The sequence below is a fragment of the Anopheles stephensi genome, unplaced genomic scaffold (genome assembly GCF_013141755.1).
Source record: "Anopheles stephensi strain Indian unplaced genomic scaffold, UCI_ANSTEP_V1.0 ucontig297, whole genome shotgun sequence".
NCBI classification, from domain to species: domain Eukaryota; kingdom Metazoa; phylum Arthropoda; class Insecta; order Diptera; family Culicidae; genus Anopheles; species Anopheles stephensi.
This window is the reverse complement of record NW_023405232.1, coordinates 1-23486: the sequence shown is the minus strand read 5'-3', so window position 1 is coordinate 23486 and position 23486 is coordinate 1. Positions and strand designations below refer to the sequence as shown.

The 23486-nt window shown below is 49.0% G+C and overlaps 2 protein-coding genes across 3 annotated transcripts; one reads left to right on the top strand and one right to left on the bottom strand.

Annotated features, from left to right (window-relative positions):
* Positions 1-1123: 1123 nt before the first annotated feature.
* On the bottom strand, positions 1124-19787 carry LOC118516463. Its single transcript, XM_036062363.1, is given in 13 exon segments — positions 1124-5394; positions 5472-5758; positions 5835-6041; positions 6622-6754; positions 6839-7049; positions 7822-8028; positions 8146-8370; positions 12635-12805; positions 13449-13634; positions 15024-15776; positions 15779-15857; positions 15859-15974; positions 19703-19787. Coding segments are annotated over 13 exon segments (4683 nt in total). The 3' UTR covers positions 1124-3371.
* LOC118516464 (dynein assembly factor 4, axonemal-like) lies at positions 10257-12622 on the top strand. 2 transcript variants are annotated; one of them, XM_036062365.1, is made up of 2 exons: positions 10257-11718; positions 11861-12622. In XM_036062365.1, exons 1-2 carry the CDS (start codon positions 10738-10740, stop codon positions 12110-12112), a joined length of 1233 nt encoding a protein of 410 aa, XP_035918258.1. In that variant the 5' UTR covers positions 10257-10737; the 3' UTR covers positions 12113-12622. The 2 variants fall into 2 exon arrangements, with proteins under 2 accessions (XP_035918258.1, XP_035918257.1); XM_036062364.1 differs by having other exon boundaries at positions 10257-11754; positions 11861-12186.
* Positions 19788-23486: the final 3699 nt, after the last annotated feature.

The following is a 23486-nucleotide window of genomic DNA, read 5'->3' as shown; positions in this document are numbered from 1 at the left end:
TCTCGACACCGCCCACGGTTTAGCGCCGTCGTCTGCCAATCCGTTATCCCGGCCGTTCTGGCGGACGCATCAACGCCATCACTCCATCTCAATTTGGGCCTACCACGCCTGCTCTCCATGTCTCCTGAGTCCATGTGGAGTGGAGAAGTTTCCTCAGGCTTTAGTATGACCGGTTGCCAGCCAGCACCGTTGCGCGTAACTCGACATCAATGTTGTAGTCGGTGGACTGACTTTTGACCCCAGATAGGTGAAGTTTTGGACGACTTCGAAGGTGCGGTCACCTATTTGTACATTACCCCTGCGTAAATCAGTGTTTGTTAGCAGGGCCGCTGGTGGTGCCATCATTATTTTGGTTTTCGTCTCGTTAATCTCCAACCCGAGGTTCTGTTCCGCACGCTCGATCCTTTGATAAGCTTCTGCTACAAAGGAGAGCCTCAAACCGATTATGTCTATGCCATCAGCGTATGCCAGGATCTGGATTGACTTATAGAAGATGGAAGTTTCCACCTCCGAGTCGCGGGTGGCTCTCTCTAGCGCTAGGTTGAAAAGGAGACAGGCAAGCCCATCTCCCCGGCGCAAGCCCTTGGTGGTAGCAAAGGGCCCTGAGAGTTTTCCATCCACCTTCACCTGGCATGTGATGTTGGCCATTGTCATTCTTGGTAAGCTTGGCCAGCATTCCAAACAGTACAGGTTTACCCAGGCTATGCTGCCACATGCGGCTTTAAAATCAATGAAGAGATGGTAGGAGTGGAGCTGCTGCTCCGCCATCTTCTCCACGATTTGCCGCATCGTTGAATACTTTACTACGGGTAAAATTAGGTCACAGAAAGCCAGAAATGGTAGGCCGAGACCTCTCGAGGTTGTAGTGAAGAAGGCTGAGCATCTTCTTCTCGAACGAGTTTAAGAGGTTCTTGACAGTTTTGTACCGCAAAGAGTCGTCCTTCAGCTGATGCTTCTCAATAGTGATTCCGTCAAGCACGTGTTTTGTCATTGTCGAACTATAATCCTCAATCCAATTTTGAGCTCAAAAAATCCCTCCTCTCAAGATGAAATCTCGCCAATGCTCCCCGCGTGTCATCATGTGTGCTTCAGTAGATTCAAACTATCTCAACGCCGCACCGGGTATGATCAACATGGATAGAATCTGGTGCATTTTTCTCTTAGCTCTCCTTCTGCGATGGTGTCCAAGTGGGGGGTTTTGCACAGGTTTTTTCTTCTTTTCAATTTTCTCGCACGTCCTCCTCTCGTTTTCTGCACTTTCACACATACATACACACTAATAAACCGATGTTTAGCTGTGTCCGCGTCCCGTCCAACACACGCTTCGCCACAGCCACGTGTTCCGGCGGTTACCGGACGGGGATAAAACGCTCGCTTTACACCATTCGAATTTTTGTTTCACCTTCAACCCCCCCCCCCCAAAAGGTCATCAGTTATCGCTAGTCTGTAGCTAATGGTTCCTATTTGTTGCTGGTTTCGTTCTGGTCTCACACTAAATAACACCACATATGATTAGTTAATGGTGGGGGGTTTTCTCCGTGTTGGGCATCTTTTTGTTCATCAAAGGGATTGCTGCTTCTGCTGCTATTTTCTATTCTAAACCGCTACCCAGCTGCTACTCGCATTAGATCGAACGTCTAATTGTGGTTACACGGTTGTACCGGATTTTTAATGCCCTCCAGCTATCACACCACCATATGGAAAATCGCAGCATCGATTCAAATGTTCGATTTTTAGCTCGGGCCGAACAACCAACATTAATATCAAATTTTTCGTACTTAAGCGTCTAACCTCCGCACGGTTATTTGGTGTATCGTTAAAAAACAGGATCCGGTGGAGAATTGGCGCCCTACGTCTCGTTCGCGATCCGTCCATCTGGGTCATGCGTACTTTGATTCAAATTTTTTTCCTCTAAATATCACTAAAAAATGGATCTCTACTATTGTTTCCGTAAACGATGCTTGATCAACTCTAGGATAAAACTTGTCGATGTAGTTTCTGCTTTGTGTGTGTGTGATCCATAATTTGTGGTTTCTATTGATCGTTGTTTCAATTGAGCTATCTAAGTGTTATCGGGTTGACGGTGCGCCATGGGGCCTTCTCAGTCCGGGTCTCTACCAAGACGCTTGTCTAAAAGATTGTGCCAGAATTATCCAGATATCCAAAAATGTGTATGTGTGTGTGTGTGGTAGTAGTATTTTCCTGTCCTGTTGGTGGTCAAATACACTAAGCTCGATACTATTGGTAAGGGGGGGTATTAGAATGTTCAAGATGCTTGGTTCCTTTCTATCACGCCCTACAGCTCTCTTTCTCTCTCTCTCTCTCTCTCTCTCTCTGTTTGTCCTGTGAGGTGCTAAAATCCCTACATTTGAAATGGGTCTATTGCAAACATTGATTTAGAATGTGAGATCGATAAACTCCCCTGTGTGTGTGTGTGTGTGTGTGTGTGCAAACGAGAACCAAAAGCAATCCTTTCCCCCTGTTACAATTGCACGCTAACGGATTCGAATGAACGTAGGATGTTGGCTGCTTCTTGTTAGGATTCTCCCACAATTCACTGGCAATTAGAGTTTACAGAATGTATACTTACGCGGACTTTCTTTTTACTAATATATATATACTCTCTCTCCCTCTCTCTCTTTCTATCTCTCTAGTCTAATTACCTTCGTCCATCGCTACCACTAGTAATAAGCTGATCACTCTCCGTATAAAAAGGGTTAAAATAAAAACATCTATCATCTGCCGTTGAGAGTAATTGATTTGCGTTTGTGGTTTGAATCAAACTGCTGATGTACCCTAAGTAGGTTTGTGGTTCAAATTACATCGATCTGCTAAATTCTTCCCCATTCTGTTTTTAGATGGGCGATCCTTTACAGCCCATCTCCAGAGATCCGCCAATCGGTCATTAAAGGTTTTTTGGTATTTGGTTTGCTTGTCCCTAGTTTGTGTAGCTCGTGTCGATGCAAATGAGCTCTACTTTTGTCAATTGCGTTTGCTTCGCATAACCTACAAAACATCTGTCCTTTTGCTCTTCTTACTTTCTACAAGCTACTCTACCGTCTGGCCTACCATTTATTTCCTCAGCTCTCTTCGTTTGTTCGTCAGGTTAGTAAAAACACCCAATACGATCGTCTCTTCTTACCGTTTGCACTTAAGCTTACGATCACTGTCCACGCCTATTAGTAGATCAGTTTTACAAAATGTACAGAACTGTGCAAATAATTTACAAACAAGTCGACCACACGTGTGTGCGTGTGTGTTACTTAGTGGTGTGGTGTCACTAAAGTACCTCGGAAAGGGCATAACAAAATTTGAAACAACAACTACACGGTTCGAAACATGCCGCCGTACTATCACATCGTCGCACGAATTTAAATGTCCGCCGTATCCCGGTTGGAATGTTCGATCGCGGCCAGCAGCTCATGCTTCTGGCGCACGTAAAGCCGACCCTTGCGCCACGGATTCTGTAGCTGCAGCGGGCGGAAATCGTCACGCAAGCAGCGTTCCCGTGCGCCGATCACCGCCACCAGACAGAAGCTGTCCAGCCGTTCCGGTGTGTAGATGGGGCCTTCGCGACCCTTCAACACCACCGCCATGTTGAGCTGCTTCACGACCAGATCGATCACCTCGCGCGCACTCGTTTTGGGCGTAACGCGAAGCTTCAGGGAAGTTCCGCTCGGTAAGCCCGTCTCGTAGGCGGCGTACACCTGCAGGATGCTGGTGGCGTTTGCTACGGTTCCACCGGTGGCCGTTTCGGTGGTCGGTTCCGGCGCGCTTGGCTCGTCCGGTTCGCCCGGCCCGACCGGCAGCGTCTGCTCCACCGTAATCGCAACGGAACTTGGTGTGTGGGGAGGGTGTGGCGCTTCCTGCCCCGGGACCGTTACTCCTTCACGCGGTTCCGCCACTTCCGGCTGCTGGTAGGATTTCGCTTCGTGCTGCAGGGCGGCCAGCGTTGGCTTAAGGTACGTCGTCGTTAGGATGGGTTTAGTCTCCTCGAAGATTTCCATCTCTTGCTGCTGCTCTCGTTCAATAAAATTGATCGCTTTCAACGCTTGATCACGTGACTTTTTGGCCAACAGTTTAAACGGAACGGCACCACCCACGGTTACGGCGGCAAGGGGAGCGACTGCTTGCTGCCCGACACCCGTGCCAACCACCTGCTGCTTGCTGGAGTTTTCAATATCCTCGACGGGAACCGTTACCTTCGGTGCGAGACTTACCGGACTGGCAGTTGGTACCATCGGCACTAGAAACGGCGAGCGGACGTTAAGCAACGGGCTGGATGTGGCGGAGTAGCTGGAGTAGATGGTGGGTGGTCGCTTTTTGTTCCCCGCACCCATGCCGATCGTGCCGCCGGGCAGCTTTCCATCGCCTCCGTGATGATGCGAGCTGTTGAGCGTATCTTCCGACCGTGACGGAGGCAACCGTGGCACCACCACAAACTCCTTCTCCGGCTCTACGCCCGTCACCGAGTAGTAGCTGCTGTGCGTAGCGACCGAGTTCGAGTCGGCACTGTTCTTCCGCGAGCCGGCCTGACTCACGTTCAGAAACCGGGCACTGTTGTACTTCAGCAGTTGCTCGGACTTGGAGTGTTCCGCGTCCAGCAGACCGTTGTGACCGAGCGTATTCTCTACCGCCGGGCCGGGCCACGATCCACGGCCCGGGCTGCTCTTGTGGAAGCTGTTCGCGCCCGGCGGTGCCGTGCCGGGCGGATGAAGCAGTTGCGATTCGCTGCCACCCTTTTTCTTATCACCGCCGCCATTTTTCGGCAGTTTACCGAAGTAGGTCGTCTTGTAGTCCAGTATCTGTTTCATGTTCAGCTCCGGCATGTTGGCACGATCGCGCGCATAGCCGATCACGTCCATCAACCATCGCACACCTTTCCAGATGGTGTTTAACCCGCCCGACAGCTCTTGCAGCTTCGCCAACCGATCTTTCGCTTTCTGCAGCTCCGAGCTGCTAAACGCTTCCCGGTGCAGATGGTTGGCAAGCATCGTGTCCAGCTCGAGAATGCAGGACAGCCGCGAGTACTTCTGTATGATGCTGCTCTGGTACGTTTTCAGATGTATCATCTCGAACGCTTGGATCGGCATCGAGAACAGATCGCCGCGCTGCAGCAAGCTTTCCTTCTGTCCCGGCACGGCGCAGCTACTTTCCGCCGGCGGACAAATGATCAGGAAGCTTACGTCCGCGTTCAGCTCGATCACCTCCACGTCGTACAGCCGGTGGGCGACCGCCACATCCACCGGGATGTCCATGTACTGGAACAGGTTGTGGACGGCTTTCGTGAGCAGTTCCAGGAAGTGCAGCTGCACCTCGGTGGGACCTTGATGTTTGGGTCGAAATTCCAAAATGCTCGAGGGTTTGTGCTGCTTAATCAGTTCCCATTCCTCGCTAGAATTCAAAAAGCACGCACAACATTAATACGGTTGAAAGGGAGTGCAAGAGACGCCATCGCGTGCTGTACTTACGCCGACACGTGAGGATTGTCGCGAATTTTACAGTGCGGCAGCACGTTCGGTGCCTTCACCGGTACCACCACCTGGATAACGTCCACCGAGCTTTGCATCTTGAGATAACCTACGTACAGCCCGCGCGAAAGCCGGATGTTTGAGACCTGGTGATAGTTGATCTGTTCCTGGATGGAGTTCATTAGAATTTCGTTAATGCTGCTGTCCTCCGTCGAGAGGGCGAGCTTTTTGTGGATTTTGTTCAGCTGTATCCAGCGAGAGTTGAGCACCGACACCGCTTTGGGACTCTGGTGTAGATGGAAGCAAAGAATTGATTCAATTTTGGAAATACGAAGTACAATTTTTATCTGAAAAAGCACCTACTTTTATACAGTTTACACAGGACAGCACCACCGTACCGTGCACGTCCCGTAACGGGCGATAGAACAGCTGGCCGAGATCGGTAATCGATAGGGAGGATTGCATCTGGCATGCGGCAGACAACAACTTCGTGCGGAAGTGTATCGCCGACGACGCATTCCGTTCCATGTCCATCCGCAGCAGCTTCACGTCATCCCATGTGCAGGCAACCTAGCATGAGATAAAGTCAAAAGCTGTTCTTCAAGACGATTCTAAGGATGAGGAGGACCTCAAGATTTCCTTCAACAGTTTAATACAGCACTCTGCGACCACTTTGCGCATCCCATCCTTGATATGTAATAATCACTTAAGAAAGTTATTCCTTCAGATTGATCATCATTACCACAAATTTTTATCCACATTGCGTGTTACAACTAAGTGCACTTCCCTTGTCAGTAACAATTTTTCCCTAACAGTAATATGCAATCAAGCCCATATAGGTGAATTGGGCCAGAAAAACACATAAACGTGGCAAGGGAAATTAGAAAAAAAATCGTTGGAAGAAAAACGGTAACCGGACGTAAACTCACTTCCAGTGTGTTTAGGAACTGCGCCCAACAGCGCTCTCAACATGAAATGAATAAATAAAATTGCACCACTCTAGGCTGTAGTCGGAGGCTCGCTGGAAATGTCAGCCGCTCGGGGACCGGGCTGGCTGATGCTCCAAAGTACCGTTTGGACGGTTCGTAATTTTTACTGATTTAGCTCGCCCGTGCCTTCCATGGCCATGGGTTGCTACGCATTCACTCACCTTCATCAGCCAGTAGAAGTCCGTGTGTAGATTGCTGGTGAAGGTTTCATCAATCTCAATTACCGGCACAAAGTCTTCGTTCGTGAGCAGCAGCTTATCCTCGTGGTACAGGACGCAGGCCAGATAGATGCCCCTGGTGAAACGCGAGTGTTGAGCGGCGTAAATGTGGGAAACGATGGCACTAAATAACGTGCGAAAAGCCTGTCGGGGAACTTACCGTTTGAGATTCTTCTGAAATTTGGACGCCGCCGAAAACAGTTGCTTGATGGTGGTTTTCTTTTTCGTCGCACGTTTCTGCTGCTGTCCGCCGTCGAGCGCGATCTCGGATGCATCGTCGGGCCGTGCCAGCCGGACGGCGTTGAACAGCTCGTCCAGATTGCGCTGCTTGCCGGCGAATCGATTGTCTCGGCCCTCGACGTCTCGCCAGCCTGCGGAGCAGCAGAGAAACAGTGGTTCATTGGTAAAAGTGGTGAAAGAATTATGGCCACGCCGGGGTACGCTGCGGACAAATTTACAGCGCAGCACCTTGCCCCGAGCGATTCGTTTGTGTGGCCATTGCCCATCACAAACGGCTAGCAACGCGCATCATTCGTTACACTTTCCCACATTTTCCCGTGGGTGTCCTATACGGACACACACACACGCACACTTTAACCACATGCCATTCGATGGTGTTAGTGTACATCTCGAAAGCACAAAAGCATCCTTTGATAATGACCAGTCGGCGGGGAACGATCGTATCCTAGCGACTCACCGACAGCATTCAAACGAAAATGGAAGGAACGCAGTAACCGCTGTTCGTACATGGGCACACCACCATGGGCGGTCTTTTTCATTTGTCCCACGGGAAACGGACACCGGTAACCGAGAGCCGTGCGCGTGGAGCTCGGTAGAAAAAAAAGCGTTGCAAATACATTACGCATTTGTGTGATTACGGTCAGAGAGATAAGTGTTGCGAACAAGCTGACCGACCAGGCAAATCGGACTACCGGTCGCAATAGAAATGCGTTGTTAAACTAAGGTTGCGCACAATTCAGTAATTATACGTTGGGAAGCCCTTTTTGTTGCCAATCACAGTAGAAGCTTTCAACCTTTTAAATGGTTACCACCACTATCACCATTAGAATGTGCATTAGCTTTCGATTTTCAACGGGGCATTAGGGCAAACAAAGTAAAACTCTTTAGATAGTATCTTCTTACTCGATGGTACGACACAGTTCGGGACGGATAGTTTGTACGGTCCCCAGCCCTTCACGTTGCCAGCGCACGCTCGGAAGAAGTATCGCCGGCCCTGGATCAGCTCGTTCAGATTGCAGACCGCACCCATGCACCCGTGGAAGCTGCACCATTCGCTGATTTCACGTTCGCCCACGACGTTGCTAAAATCTGACCGGGATGACCATTGCACTGCCAGCAGCAGAAGGGACGAGAAAATAGGTGTTTTATATCGTGATTATTAGCATCGGTATGCAGCGTGCATCACGCCACGAAAGGCGAGGTTTTTAGTGGCCCCATTTAACACACCTTTGAATTTGGTAGTTATGGCACCTTCCAGCGGTTCGTACAACCGCAAGCTGACCGCACTGCAACCGGTCACGTCGATGTCGATACGGTTCGGCACATCGGGCGGTTTCGTTTGGTCCCAGCCGAGTATCATCCGCCGGAGCCCCTTCACACGACGCTCCCACAGCCCCACCTGCTTGTCGATTTCGCTCCCGGTACAGCTGGTAACCGATGGACCGCTGCTGCCTGTAATGGGAGGATTGAAGAAAGCGTTAGCCAAAAGAAAAAGACTTGGAACGGGAATCTCAAAGACGCACGCAGCTTTTTTTAAGTGAGTTCAACCTGATGCAATCTAGATAAAGGTCAACTATTCTAAACGGCTTATATAAAGAAACCTTTTTCTCAATCGATTGACATTCAAAAGCATTTCCAAACGGGCTCGTGTTTCCTTGCGGCTGCCAACAATAACCCTATTACGCCAGCTACTCCCCCACGCAGCGACTCCCAGCAGCTTTTGAAGATTCCATTTCTATCTATCGGTTTACCAGCATCCTTCCCAAGCAAAAAAAAGCAGAAGAGGTGATTGCACGGTTTTTTAATCACAGAACATGCTTCTTCGGTTTCGAAACTGAACCCCCAGCCCCCCCCCATTCGACCGTGTGCACCGAGCGCATTGAATTACTCGTCCGTTTACCGATGCTGCTTCTCCAGCGAGGGCAAATGCATACAATAGCACACGAACGCTCGCTGGCTGGTAGTGAAATAGATTTTCTCACTGTAATGTGATTATTCGCGCGGTTTCGTAAAGGGACAGGGCGGAAATGGGATTCGCCGCACCAGAGGCGCAATCGAACATAGCTGGGAATTGATATTCTTGATGCATATTTTATGCAATAAAATCTCTTGTGTTGAGTAAAGCTTTCTTTTGCGTTCTGATGCGATAGGGCGAAGGATCGCAAGCAGCGGAGGGATGAAGTTTATTGGCGTTTTATCTGTAAGACGAAATAGTTTGAGCCAGTGGGAGACAATTTAGAGAAATGGATGGTCTTATAGTAATTGAAGTCCGGGAGCATGTGACGGGATCGATCGCTTTTCCAAAGTGTCCCACTGAGACTTGGTGACACTTTAGTCACGTCACGGAACGCATCCCGGAACAGCGCTAATGGAATTGTGAAGATACTTGTATGCGCAAACAATCCAACAATATAAAACTTTGTCAAGAACTGGGTTCCGGACGTGATCGCCAAACTGACAAGTGGAAGTTGATTAAAGCTACGTCCATACGCTTGATAGCCTATTAGGTGTGTCATGTAGCCCAGGCACATGATCAATATGGTTCCGAAAGCTTACCATACCCCGTGCCCGGAATATTACCACAACGTGACCATAATACTGCCTCTGCCTAACGTGTGTCCGTATCACATAAATAACTAAACCATCGTGAAGGGTGTCGTACATCAACTCGAGAAAATCTACCGGGACCACAAACGCTGGATGACACGCGGGACAAAGAGAGGAGCGACCGATGGAAGTACAATTTATGAAACTTTCAACGCAATCTCCAAACAACAAAGCAGAGCATTATAACCTACCAAATTAAAATGGCCCTCGAAAAAGTCAGTCTGTTTGGGCTACACCCAAGCACTGGCACCAAAAACTTCACCTCTCGCCAAAAAAGATGGCGATCCCGTTTTAACTTTGAATGTAAACCCCTCCGTTGAATTGCAATTGCAAAGTTCTGCTCGCAAACTATACTGCTCATCGTTCCAGGACGCTGAGCACCGTGGTGCAAAGTCCCTGTTGTGGGAGCGGTGGCGTTACAACTTATTTAGTTCATTACATTTTGCTCCAGGTTTTTTTGTTTGGTTACTGCTGCTCCGACTGCTTGATCACAATCACAAGTTGGGAAAGTGTTTGTAAATACTGAGAAGGAAGAGAAGCAAGTTGAAACATAAGATGGTGTCCAGTTTGTACGGTGGAACACATCTTTCGGACGAAAAACACTGGTAAGCAACAGAAACCACTCAACGCACGAGCAGGTGACGCGTGTGTTGTACATAGGGGCGGCGTGTTAATTTGGTGTGGTCCTGCTTCTACAGGCTGCAACTCCCCAGGCCTTTTAGTTGCTCCCAAGGGCAGGCTGATTCGGTAAAACAAATCAGCACAATGTATTTAGGTTGCTTTTAACGTGCAACTTCTAACGAAACATCCGCTTCAACGAAGTAATTTCATTTTTGGAGAAGCAAAACTTCTCGTCCCGTGCAGGACAATGCTGGGAATTTGACACAACTTTTTATACCAAAATAACAGGCCAGGGAGGATTACTCACCATGCACCATGTGGGCCCGTTTTCACTACATTGTGTAACAGCAGCAATTATTAACTAACTTTATATGCTGTAGCACAAGCATGGAGCATTCCTGTGATTTTAAATTGGTTGCTCCAACTCACACCTAGATGTCGCTAGTAGTGCCAACGTTGCGCAAAGTTTTCACTACGACGACATCAAACAATTAACTCTTCGTCGTGTTACCGTAGCAACTGGCGCTGCATTGTTGATAGAATCAGTCAACGTAGTCCGTCAGTACGTAGAGTTCCAGCAAGAGCACCACCATGCCATTGATACCGAAAAATTACACGTGGCAGCAGAAATCCAATAGCTGCGAAGACGCTGCTGACGGTGATGGTCCGCTGTCTGACATTGTTCTGCGCGTGCCGTTTCCTGGAAATCGTTTTCAGCCGGATGACATCTTCACAACGGAACAGTTCCTGAAAATTTCGCGCTCACCACACTACTGGGAATTGTTCCTGTGTCATGCAATCGACCCGGATGCGAGCCACTGTAGTATCCTGGAGAATGAGGTAGTATTCGAGCTGGTCAAGCGGGACCCAACAGTACGCTGGGAGGCGGTCGAGTTGGATGTGCCGAGGGCGGAAAGGGCATCGCTCAAGGAGCATTACCTAGCGCAGCACCGGAAGCGTTTGGAGGAACGTGATAAGCAGCGCGCAGTGGAAAAGGACCGTAAAAAGAAGGATGAAATACATCGGCAGATCGAACGGGAACGAAGCGACCGGACCGCCATCGACACACTGCTGGAGGAGTCCAAGCAACGGGAATTGAAGCGAATGGAACTGGCAATGGTAAGGGAGTACCGGCCGGATCCTTCAAAACAGCTACCGACCGGTCGAAAAAGTTCACCCCGCATTCAGCGTTCCGCCCCAGCAGGACCTAGTGTCCCCGCCGAAGCACCACAATCACCGCCGGCAGTGCGCCGTTCCGGTACCCTGGAGGTAACGTTCAGCGATCGAACGTTCGTGACTCCGAAGCGGGAATCGATGGAGCAGGCCGAGCAGGAGTGGACCCGCAAGCAGGCCGCTGCCCGCCGTTCGGTAGGCTTCGACGATGACGAGCTACGCCCGGACGAGCGAAATCCCGAGTGGCTCAAGCAGCGAGGCGATACGTTTTTCCAGCAGAAAAACTTTCTGGCCGCCATTTCGGCGTACAGTGCCGGGATACGGCTTACGAAGGATTACTATGCGCTGTTCCTGAACCGGTCCGCCGCACACTTGGCGCTCGAAAATTATCAACGCTGTGTACGTGTCCGGATCATACTCGCTCCTGTCAGAGAAGTGCGAGGGCATAAACTTTCAAAAAGACGGATTTTACTTCTGGCTAACGATTTTTCTTTCTCTTCTTTTGTTTTTTTTACGGTTGTGTTTATGGGCGCTCATACAGGCAGAAGATTGTTCGGCGGCGCTGGAACTTTTGCACCCACCGGTCGAAGCGAATCGGAAGGCACGGGTAGCTTGCCTTGCCCGACGAGCTGCCGCACTCGTGAAATTGGGCTTTCTTCAGCAAGGATACGATGAAATGGTGGCCGCGAGTCGTCTCGATCCGGCCGAGGCAAGTCTGCGGATGGAGGTGGACCGGTTGAGGCGATGCCTGGACGAGCAGACTGCTGATGAGGATTCCGAGTCGGACGAATGAAGGTACATTAGGTAGAGGAGGTTCGTTAAAGAGGTGTCTAACAAACGATTAAAAACAGTATCGAATATCAAAGCAGCAATAAAGGATAGCAAAAAAAAAACGTTGACCTTTACCACCACACCCATCTTCGAAGAAGTGTCCTTTGTTGTCTTGCTTAATTGTCAACCATTAAACCACATACTCCCATAAATCGCCCAAAAAATGAGCATCAAACGAACCTTAACCACGGAGTTGATTCAACTGTCGGAGGCGGGCGATAAATTAAACTAAACGTCTCACTACCAATGCCTTAATGCTTATCACATTTCATCAAAAAGGACAACCGTGGCAATGGCGTCCTACTGCCATAATCTTATCAAACCTCAAAGGTTAAGTTGCGTTCGCAATGGCGGCAAATCTGAACACGGCGTGCGCAATGAACCTCATAATGAACATCAAACGTTCCGTCGTCCTCACTTCGGCCCTCCGCCGGGTGCTGTAATACTGTCAGCTTATCCTCCGCATTCCCATTCCCTCACTTACCGATGATGTTCGAGAAGGTAGTTTTGCCGGCGTTGGCCCCAGATCCGGTCCGGTCGTTGCCGGTCATGCCCGGCTGATTGCCGTCGAAGTTGCCCAGCTCGTGCACAGTCGCTTCGGCCTCGCCGAGCAGATTGTTCAGATGCAGTCCCATGTTGCTGTTGGCCGCGTGCACTAATTGGAAGAGACAAGGTGATTTCGTTAGCAAAATGACAGTCAACAACTTGGGGTCATCCTACATCTTAACCGGTGGTCAACGGTGAACGTCGTGCGAGGACAATCGACGAAAACATAAGGTCTTTCCTTTCGGTCCCCTCTGAGCAACATGTATCTCTGTGGTGGGGTGTGGATGGATTAGCTATTTTTAGTCAATGTCGTGTATGCGTGACTAAGTACTTGAAGAAACATCACCACGTGTGCGGTTGTGATAATGTTGAAATATGCGTTCCTGGTAGTTCTTCCGAACCGACCACTCGGGGCCACACAGGTTTTAATTACAAAGAATAATTAAAAGTCAACCTGTCGCCCGGGGAACTGACTGTACATGTGCTGCAGGTGTCAAACTGGCACTTTTCTAGCGTTATCGTCTCGAATGCCTCCCTTTCCAGCACCACCGCATGCGTCATTCGTTGCGAGTTTAAGGACTAAAAATAGATAAATACACGACGACGAAAACGGATTCTTTCTTGCAATAAATTTGAAGGTCGTCCTGTTGCTAGTTTGGTTAGTGTCGATGGGTCGTCGTCGTCAGGTTGGCTAATGTCGCTACGGACGAGTTGAACAGAAAAAGGAAAACAGTGCGAAGAGTGTCACTTACCAGAATGTGCATTCTCGATGGCGCCCTGCTGGAGCAACATTTTAGTCATCGAACGATTATTGCTGAGCACGGCCACATCCAGTGGCGTGAGACCGTCGCTGTTCAGACTATTAACGTCCACGTCCGTGCTTTCCAGGATGGTGCGTGCTTTTTCCAGGTGGCCATGCTCGACGGCGGAGAATAGGGCTGTGATCGAGAGCGGGAGAGAGGGAGCAGGTGAGAATAATATCAGTAATCCTTATCCAGTTAAAGATTGTTTGAATATTTATGCTAGTAGTCCTATTGTTTGTACAAACCACTTAAAGCGATTGTACAAATGGCACTAGCTTGCTTTCCAATGCATTATCCATGAGTCTTTTATTTACGACGGAATTCGTGTAACGTTTCTCGGGCATGTTTTCACACTTACAGGCACAATTGTAATGCAAATTAGTTACATTATGTAAATTACCAACTAATTGCTAGTGCTGTTTTTAATTACATATCAATTCCAATACCGACGGTACATCATCGTAACACGTTCGTTACGGCCAAACTTGCTCCTCCAAGCACATGTCTTTTTTGGCGGAACTATTTATATAACATTGACCCCCTTGAATTTGAATAACATTGACCGCACTTGGAAGAATTATTGCGATGCGTTAAATTTAAAATCACCAACACACACACACACGCGTGTACTACGCGCGCAATGTAACCGCAACATTGCGGAAAGTAATTGCTCGCTAAAGTGCTTCTCACTACATGCCATTAGCATGCATCCCACGCGTAGCATAAAATCTGTGGCTATGTGAGAGGGCGATGGGACATCCCAATTATTTCAAAGCACAAAAATGTTTGTGGGTGTGCTTTTGAAAACATATTTATATTCCAATCCCGGGAGCAGAGCCGCGGGTGCGCCGAAACGACTCATCTAATATGACAGCTGTCCCATTCGGTTATTCGTTCGATCCGGTCCGAGCATCCGGTGTGGTGTCGCGAGATTTTCGGTTAGACAGCGGGATAATGATTTATGCAGCTGAACTGGCGTGTCCCCCGTGCTGTACACGTCCGCGCGCCTCCCCGAAGGCAATCGCGATAATTGCCCATGCATAAGTGATGAACCTTACGCATATTGATACACTCGATGGCGCGTACCAATCGTTTGGTTTAATGAATGAATGCGATTTAAAGAGTGTTTTTGTCACTCCCACACACACACACACACAGACGCTGCTTAATTGAGCCGATTTATGATGAACTGACGGCGGATGATTGAGCTCGATCGGCTCAGTGCTCTATCAATCAAGCACAAGGAAAGGAATTGAAGCTAATGTCGGTGGAATACGTCCTGCAGCCTCATATTGACTCAGTGCCTTACAATTATTAGAGCAAACAGTATCGCTCTAATAGACAAACAAGATGTCGCGTTTTTGATAAGCTTCATGAGTACAAATTGAACGAAATATGCTAGGCGCACGCAAACTACGAATTTCCTATGCCTCCCGGGCATGGAAATACGATTCGAATTTTCCCTCTACTATCTCCCCGCGGTTTTACTTTAATCAAACAAACAAGTCCGTAAAAGCTCCGTACCATGCAGATGAATGTTAATTTGGTTCACTTTGTCTAGCTGTGCCTGCATTTGTTTGTGCTGTTTCTTGTTCGGAAGCTTCTTCTGCTTCCAGTAGGACGGTGGTGCCGCTACGGACTGTTGCTGCAGTTGCTGCTGCTGGTACGATGGCAAACGGGGACACACTTTGCCGTTGTGAACGGCCAAAACGTCGACCGAGTTGGTCGTACCGGTGGTGATCGTTGTGCCATTGTTTCCACCACTGTTGCTTAAATTATGATTATCGCTCACGGTGAGCCGGTTCGAACGTAGCAGCAAGTGTTGCGCATTGCGTGCATTACGTTCCGCTTCCGCGTTGCCATTGTTGACCGTGTGGCGGCCACTCTTGCCACCCCCCTTCAGCTCGCAGCCGTCCGGCTCCTCGACCGAGCTGGTCGAGAGATGGCGCGTTTTCTTAATAATCTTCGGCGAATGTTGCCGGTGTTTTGGTAGGATTTGTTGTGACGTTGCCGGTCCAGCACCCGCGCCCGGCGGATGCTGCTGGTGGGGTAGCAGATACTCCATCCGGCTGCCGGAAGCGGACGACGGTGACGAGCAGCTGCTGGAAAGGTTGGGTGAACTGGCGCTCGAGATGCGGCTCAGTACGGGTGAGGTGACCGCAGCCAGCAGGGAACCGAGCGGCGAGTTTCGCGGTTTCCTTCGGCCCGGGCTGCGGGATAACTCATCTTCGTACGTCAACGAAACGGTGCTGGTGGTGGTGGCGGTGGCGATTGTGATGGCAGCGATTGAACCGATGCGGTCACGGTTTGCGTTTCGATCGTGGACAGCGAACAGCTGGAACTGGCGGCCGATTTGTGGTTGGGGCGAGGTGGACGCGTCGGACGGCCGTGGTATAATGCTGGGACAGGGCACGCGACAACTTGGCAGCTCGAGGTTCGAGAGTGATCGGGTGACCAGCTCCGGCAGACTGATTTCTGCACAGGACATCAGCAAAAAGGCGATGAAACGGAAAGGTGGAAGAAAAGAAAGGGAAAAAAAAGAATAAATTTAATAACATAAAACGAAATCAATAAAATGTAACAAATAAACGGAAAATATTAAAAAGCTAACAAGGAAATTTAAACGCAGGTCGAGAAAATAAATTAAAAACAATAAAAATTAATATAAACAAAGCAAGAACAAACAAATGAGCGCTGCTTTTCCGCTTCGCATAACAACAAATTATCGCGCACACACGTTAAAACATCCGCATCTTTCCTCCGAGGAGCGTTCCAACCAAGGAGGCACGTGCCTAGAAGTCGCGACGATGACTCACCAGGAAAATTTGAAATTAATTCCAGCATGAAAACTTCAAAACGCTTCCAACCAATGACACGTATTGCTACCTAACAAGCAGTTGAAATGGTTGTAAATTGCTCTCAATTTATTTTTAGGGATGTCTCGTCCAACCTTCCTTAGACGAGGAAGTTCTGGTCCCATTCGCTTATGATGATACGCGGCAGGCGTAAAGTAGGTGAATCGTTTAATGCCACACACAAGAAAGCAGGCGCTTTTCTCCATGCAGCATTCCAACACCTTGGCACTAATGAATGGAGCATCCGTGTGTTGATCCGGTCCCGGGGAGACGTGATCTTTTCATAGGCATTCAACGCACTGCTCCCGGTGTCTCGGTGGCATCACCGGCAAGACCGAACACGGACACGCCCGGGTCTTTGAATGATGTTAATCTTGAAGCATTTATTGTTCGGACAGCTGTGCAGTACTGCGTTTGCCACGCCGAGACTGCATCCAGATGGTCTTTGCAGCTTCCCTGCAGCTACGACCGTGACGAGAGTTGCTGGAACGGTACCACCGGCTTCCTCGACATGGATGCGGACGGCTTTCATCAAAAAAAAGGAGCTTAATGTATCGTTCATTCATTAGCGCACTGGATGACGAAGGTTTCTTTGGCTGATTCCGCTAACCTATAGACGGAGACGGATCTTTCCGGTGGTACGTGCGATGGTGTCGGTGCGGTTCGGTTGGGTTTGTAACTCATTCGTTCGTGCGAAGGAAATTTATATTTTTAAAGCGTGCCCTCCGTCTGTCTCTCTAAAGCTTCATGTTGATAGAAGAAACAATCCTTTTCGCCTGTAGGTTGGAGCCACCTACTATGGCTCTGCTCTGCTGGCAGTGCTAATGGAATAACCCAACCCAGCAACCCCTATCTTGCAGTCCCGTTTTTTGTAAGGATGCCGCTTGAACTGCGTCAGTCCTTTTGCAAGGAGGTCTCGCGTCTCGAGTACGGCAAGCGAAGAAAGGATACTTCACGAAGTGCATGGAAAACAGAGAAAAGGAGATTGAAACAAAACACCTTAGAAAAAGTCTCTGCCTCTCTGCCACACATCACCACACCACACCCGCTCGCCTTTCACGCCTGAAAGTGGCCAAGAGGTTGGTTTTCCACCGTCACCAGCGCCTTTGGAGGGACTCACAAAAAAGAAGGCGTGCACCGAACCGGCTACGCTGCCGCTCAGCGTGTTTGAATGTTACTATTTTTATCGCACACAGAGACGACCAGCTCTTCCACTGGTTCGGTTGTGCCTGAGAAAGCGCAAGGTTCCACACTTTTCGTCCAGAAGAGGCAACAGCAAACACAAAAAAAAAACCATCCTGATGAATCGAATAGGTTGGCAGCATCTTTGCGAAGCACATCGAGTGTCTGGTTTTTGCCACCTTTCATTCACTATCTCGGTCGGCGGAACGGAACGGTCGCACACCCATAAATTGCATCCTTTTAACCGCGTTTTTCTGCATCTCCTACTGTCCCAGGTCCACCGTCACAGCGATAAGGAAAAGCTGGGGAAACGGGGATTCGTGAGGTGGACGGCAAAAAGCGCAACGGAAAGACAAATCGACAGCTGACGATAAATGGGATATCCGTCTTCTCTTCATCAGCTGTTGATCCCGAATCCCGAAGACCCCGGGTAACGCAAAAGCTCTTCGCCACGAACCCCGCCAAAACATGGCACGGACAACCCAAAGCGGCTTAGTGTGAAAAAGTGCAGAGCATTAAATGGGGAGGGGGCTTGGGAATAAAACGAGCGTTTGCTGGTTCGCTTACTTTGGATGGTATCACAACCCAAATGTGTTTTATCGACAGTTAACAAACTTTCCAGTTAAGAAAACTGCAATCTCCAAGGTCCTGCATCGAAACTGGAACATTAAACGGCAAATTGCATACTTGCAGGCGTTTGTCTATTTCATTAAATTTTTTGTAGTTTTATCACAGTAAATACTTCCCGAAAAACTGTCTTCAAGCGCAAACGACTTCATTAGCATTCGTCACAATTCAATTAGGAACTGTCAATACTTCGTCCAATAAGTTTCGCGTGTAATTAAATCAGCCTGCTTCAGAGTGCAAAAGAGTGCTTCGGTGCAGGCAAAAAACCAGCACGAAAAGAAAAGGTCCATGTCCCATTCATCAATTGAAAACGAGCCAACAGCTGCTGTTAATAAATAGGTAACGGTAGTTACCATTACGCTTTTGCGTCCTGTTTTCTCTGGTCAAATCTAATTTTCCCAGAAACAAAATGAATGAAGCAAAAGGATCCTATTAAAGAGGACCTTCCGGTGTACAACAAAAAAAGAGAGGGTGGGGAAACACGATGACCCAATGACGACGTCCACCAGCAGTACCGGAAGGGAAACATTTTCCAATCTAAAAATAGAAACCCCATTGACTTGCTTTATTTGCTTAAGAGAGTACACTGAGGCACTGCACCCCATTCTCGACTTGAGCCGTGCGCGTGGGAAGGATATGGGGCTGTGGCACAACTTCCGGCCACACGACCGTTGCACCGTCATTGCATCATCATCATTCCGTCGCGCATTCTTGAGCGTTTGTGAAAATGTCCTGGTTTAGTTTTGTCTTTGGCCTGCAATTTCCTCCCGTGGGTGTGTGTGGGGCGACCAGAGCAAGGAAGCTGTAACACTAGACGGCGCCAGCTGCAGGAGTTATACCATTACAAACTCGCTGTGGTCGTTGCACACAGTCCTTGGACAGTGTCACGGGTGGAATGTTATTGTTGTACTACCGAGTTCGGTTCCGTGCGTTATGGTGGCGTTTGTTATTATATCAATAACTCGTTGCTCGTCGGTAATCAGCTTCGACAGATAGGTGCTTGTGCCAGAGCTAACGAGTGGTTGATGGCACAAATTGTTTTCACTCGATACTCTCCTGCCAAGATCAATTGTTACGAATCGATTGTAGCGCTTTGCCCGACGAAGAAATACATAGCTGTGCAACAAATCAAATCAAAGGGTAAAGTCTTACTTTTGAAGTTGCCATTTCCTGGAAATGCAAACGACACACGTGCCAATGAAAGTGTGCTCCCAGTTTCTGCCCACTGTACAACATGTCATACAGCTGGTAGAGAAATGGTGCCAACTTTACGCCACACATCTTTAAGTATTGTGAGACCCATGCAGATCCTTCAGATTGCTACACCGATCGAATCACCGGATGCGGATGCAATTGCTGCTGGCGAGTGTGCAACTTTAGCCTCTTCTAGTGCTCCGGCCAAGTTTGACTAGCTGTTTGCACCCCAACCCACGGCTACGAAAACAGCGTCCACGTCCCAGAGGCACGCGCGTAAGGCAAAACTTTCCATCCAATTCCCATCCATCCCAATCCGATAGCGCTGTTGCAAAGTTCTCTTACTGGTCGTATTGTTCGCCCACACCGATCCTTTCCGTATGGTGGCAGTCTCTGACGGTAAGCGGTGCCGGTTCCTGCTGCTGGGCATGCTGTCCATGTGATGCCGATTGCTGGTCAACCGGTCGGTTTGGTACTTCAACTTCAGACATCACTTGTGCTGCTCCTCCTCGGTTCCACGGTTGCGATGGCTTCCCGCCGATTACTGCCAAGTTTGACGTTGGCTCTGCTTCTTGTTTCGGTTGCTTTCTGACCACTTTTAAATTCGTACCCTGATCCGCTGTCGCCAAACTTTCTACCGGCCGGTCAGCCTTTGCGAAAGGGAGCGGAGGACGTGCATCTTTCGCCCGCACCGAGCTGGCTCGTATCACACCGATGGCGGTGTTGGCTTCTGGTGGCCTTCGGTGAACTTTCAGCGAACTTTGAACACTGTTCGTTCGGGTAAATCCTTCCATAAGCAGGGCGGCCGCTTTGGGAGGAATGTTTTCCGGCAGGACGGCACATTCCGAACCGTTGGAGCACTCGTCGTCAGCGGCGCGTTTGTCCTGCAGCACCTTCGTCTGGAGACGACGCAACTCGTTGTAGGTAATTTTAAGCTTGTGCAGCTTGTTCCTTAAGCTTCGCCGCATATCATCGCCGGTGGATCGTGTGAAGTGTAAGCTGCTGGAGCTGCTGCTGCTAGAGCTGTTACGGCTGGCGGATCGTTTTTTTTGTGCCCGGCCCAGCTGATGGAGATCTGGCCAGATCACCAACAGTTGGTAGATGACAGTAGACACTACGACCCCCGTGAGCGCCTACCACAGTACCGCCACCGGTCGAGGATGCGTTTTGTGCTGTGCTTTAGCTTCGTACGCAAGCTACGCAACGAGTTAAAGGACGATCGCATCGAGTGGCTTCGACGGAAGGGTTGCGATCCGTCCGCGGAAACCATGGGTGATGATGGAACTGTCAGCCGAATCGTTGCTGATGGGTGTTGCCGACAGTCGGATCGGAACCTGTTGTACCGAAGCTTGCGACGGTATCGCCCTCATCATCCCCGACGAAGCTTTCACTGCTGTCGTTGAACACGGCATTGAGGTAACATCCATCGGCTGTTGGCCCGTTGCGGGCGCTCGTGTTCTGATAGAACGATGTATCTTTGGCTTCACTTTGGCTGTCAAAACCCTCGCAGCCCAAAACGTGCGCACGCTGGTTTCACTGTTTGCACTACGAATGTTCTCCATTTTTTGCTATGTTCTCACATTGAGCGATTGCTAGCTGAGGATGGCTGTAATACGATGAAGGATTACAAATCAAATCGTTGCTGTACCGACGGAAATCGTTTCGGCTGCGTTGGACATTTTGAAAGCCGGAAAGGAAAACAAAACGAGAAAGCTTTTTTGGGCAGTTGGGATGAGATGGAAAAAGGCTTCAGTCTAAGGGATTTTTGGGTGTCGTTTTTGGAAATAGACATCCTTGCTTCAGGTCGTTTCGAATTTAAAAATACATTTTACCACAACTCTTACACTCATCGGCAACGGTTTAATCAATGTTCAAGTGCAAGAAATATATAATTAAACTTCACTTCAGTCTCTCAGTCGCTCGCCGTGTTCCCGTGTGTTTCACTTCCCTCGAACAACACTTTTCGCGCATTTAATCGAAATTGATTCCAATACGGGGGTGAAATTTATTGCACATGAAAAGCGCATAAAACCCCCCCAACAGATCCGCCACCGTTCGGGAAGAAAGGCACGCAGACGAACCCTTGAGCGCTCAGCGGATAAATGGCTAATCGCTTCTGCTTCCGAGAGCTCGGATATATACTTTTCGCACTTCTCGCGTGACGTCTCGTAAGTAATTTTCATTGAAACTGTTTCGAAACGACCCCGGAGAACGCGCGTGTCTGCTTTGCGCGCTAATGGAGACGGCGCGAAAGAACAAAACAAATAAAGCCGTAAAAAAACACTAGTATCCGACCGTCCCGCACTCCCAACCAGCAGTAACGAGCTTTCGCGTGATGGAGATCGGCAAGATAATTGGGATGAAGAACGGAAAAGGATCTCCGGCCCTTGGTCCTTCCAGACCGAGGACAGCGTTGCGCCATGTAATCCTCTTAGTGCGAACTTGAGCATAAATAGAAAAGGAAAGTTTGTTTGAAAATGAATAATTTCCGCAAAGGAGACGACGGTATAAAAAATTCACTACAAAACTTCCTTTTTTCTGCCTCCCCACTGTTCTTCGTTCGAATCGAGAACTACCAACGATTGTTAGACAAAGTGTCATCGGGGTGCCATTATTTATGTATTTTTTGCAATGATCATTTACGGCTTAAGGATGTTAAGCAACCCATTTCCTGGGGCACACACACCTGCCCGCGCTATTAAACAAAGGCTCAATGAAGTGATATTTTCAACAATTTTATCACACTGACAGTAACACTTTACCAGTGCGTTCAACAGGACCAACACGGGTTCCGGTTGCATTTGCCAGCAACGGGAGTGCTCGATTCCATCCAAAGGAAGCCTGTTTCTTGGAAGTGTTTTCGTGTGTCTTTCGGGGAAGTGTCAGCGGTTTTGTCCCTCAAGTTGTCCTCCACGACACGCACGCTTCCAGCAATCGAGAAGGTAAAAGGCTCCCCCGGGGACAGCCATCCATTCTGATCAAACGCACGCGTCACGCAACGGAGGCAATGTTAAATGGAACTGGGATTTCGTCACCTTCTGGCCGACGCGACGACCATTTAAAATGTTGCTGGCGAGTGGCGACCCACTGTACTGTGTGATAACACGCACATTGTTGTGTGTTAGGGAGCCACTTTTAGGGAAGCTCGTCCAAGGAAGGCGAATAATCGCTTAACCGCTAACACTCGCAAGATTTGGATCGTAAACGCGGAACGAGTCCCGGAATCCATAAACTAACGCGCATCCGGAAGCCGGATTCCTTCCGAGCGTCGGAGCACTCCAGACACTGACAGGGTACAAAATCTAACCGCACTGCAGTATATTTCTCCAGCCCAGTGTTAAGCTACTCCATCACTCCGAGCTGATGACGCACACAGTGACACGTTATTGTTGTGTGTTGAAGTTTCTTGAGACGGTGGTTCCTTTTGGGAACGTTCTCTGCGTTTTTTTTTCAACGATGTCCACAAGTTGTTTATTTAAAAACTGGAGGATTTTTTCCTACTCCCGTCGTACAATTCCACCGGGGCGTAAAATCATGTGCAAGAAAGATGGTGTTCCCCAGCGGGCCGTGGGAGAACCTTTACGGAGATGAGGCTATTTAATTAATCTATAAATTATAGCAACACACCATGGGACTTTAATGGGAGTTCTAGCCGGTTACGTGTCCCTCACGCCCCCTCTGCCAAAAATGGAGAGAAGAAAAGGTCAAAAATGGGACGCACATTGAGCAGAGAACGAGCAGACCAAACACGCGACAAAATTGTGTGACAACATTTAAGCGCTGATAAAAATGTGATCCCTGTGAACAGAAGAAGAGCAGCATCGCCCCCTAAGTACGGCACGAAACTTGCTGCTTGGCTTTATTTATTTATGATGTTGACGTCAGCGAGTACCATCCGTGCACTGTGGGGACTTATTAAAAGCTCGAGTAACTTCGCTATCCATCACGAGCCGACTCCAACGAGGAGGATGGGTTGGAAAATCTCGATCCCGTCACGATGATAAAGCTAAAGGAAAGTAAATTTACACTTTTTCGCGTGGCCAGCTTTCGTCCCACCCCTCCCCCCCCCCCCCCCCTCGACCTCCCCCCATCTACAAAATCCCGTTTGTTGCAATGGTAGACATAATTT

Bases quoted from the DNA above. Each gene is read 5' to 3' on its own strand.
- LOC118516464 (XM_036062364.1), top strand. From the start codon at position 10,738: ATGCCATTGATACCGAAAAATTACACGTGGCAGCAGAAATCCAATAGC. The intron at 11,755-11,860 runs GTGCGAGGGCAT...GCGCTCATACAG, and splicing joins TACTCGCTCCTGTCAGAGAA to GCAGAAGATTGTTCGGCGGC.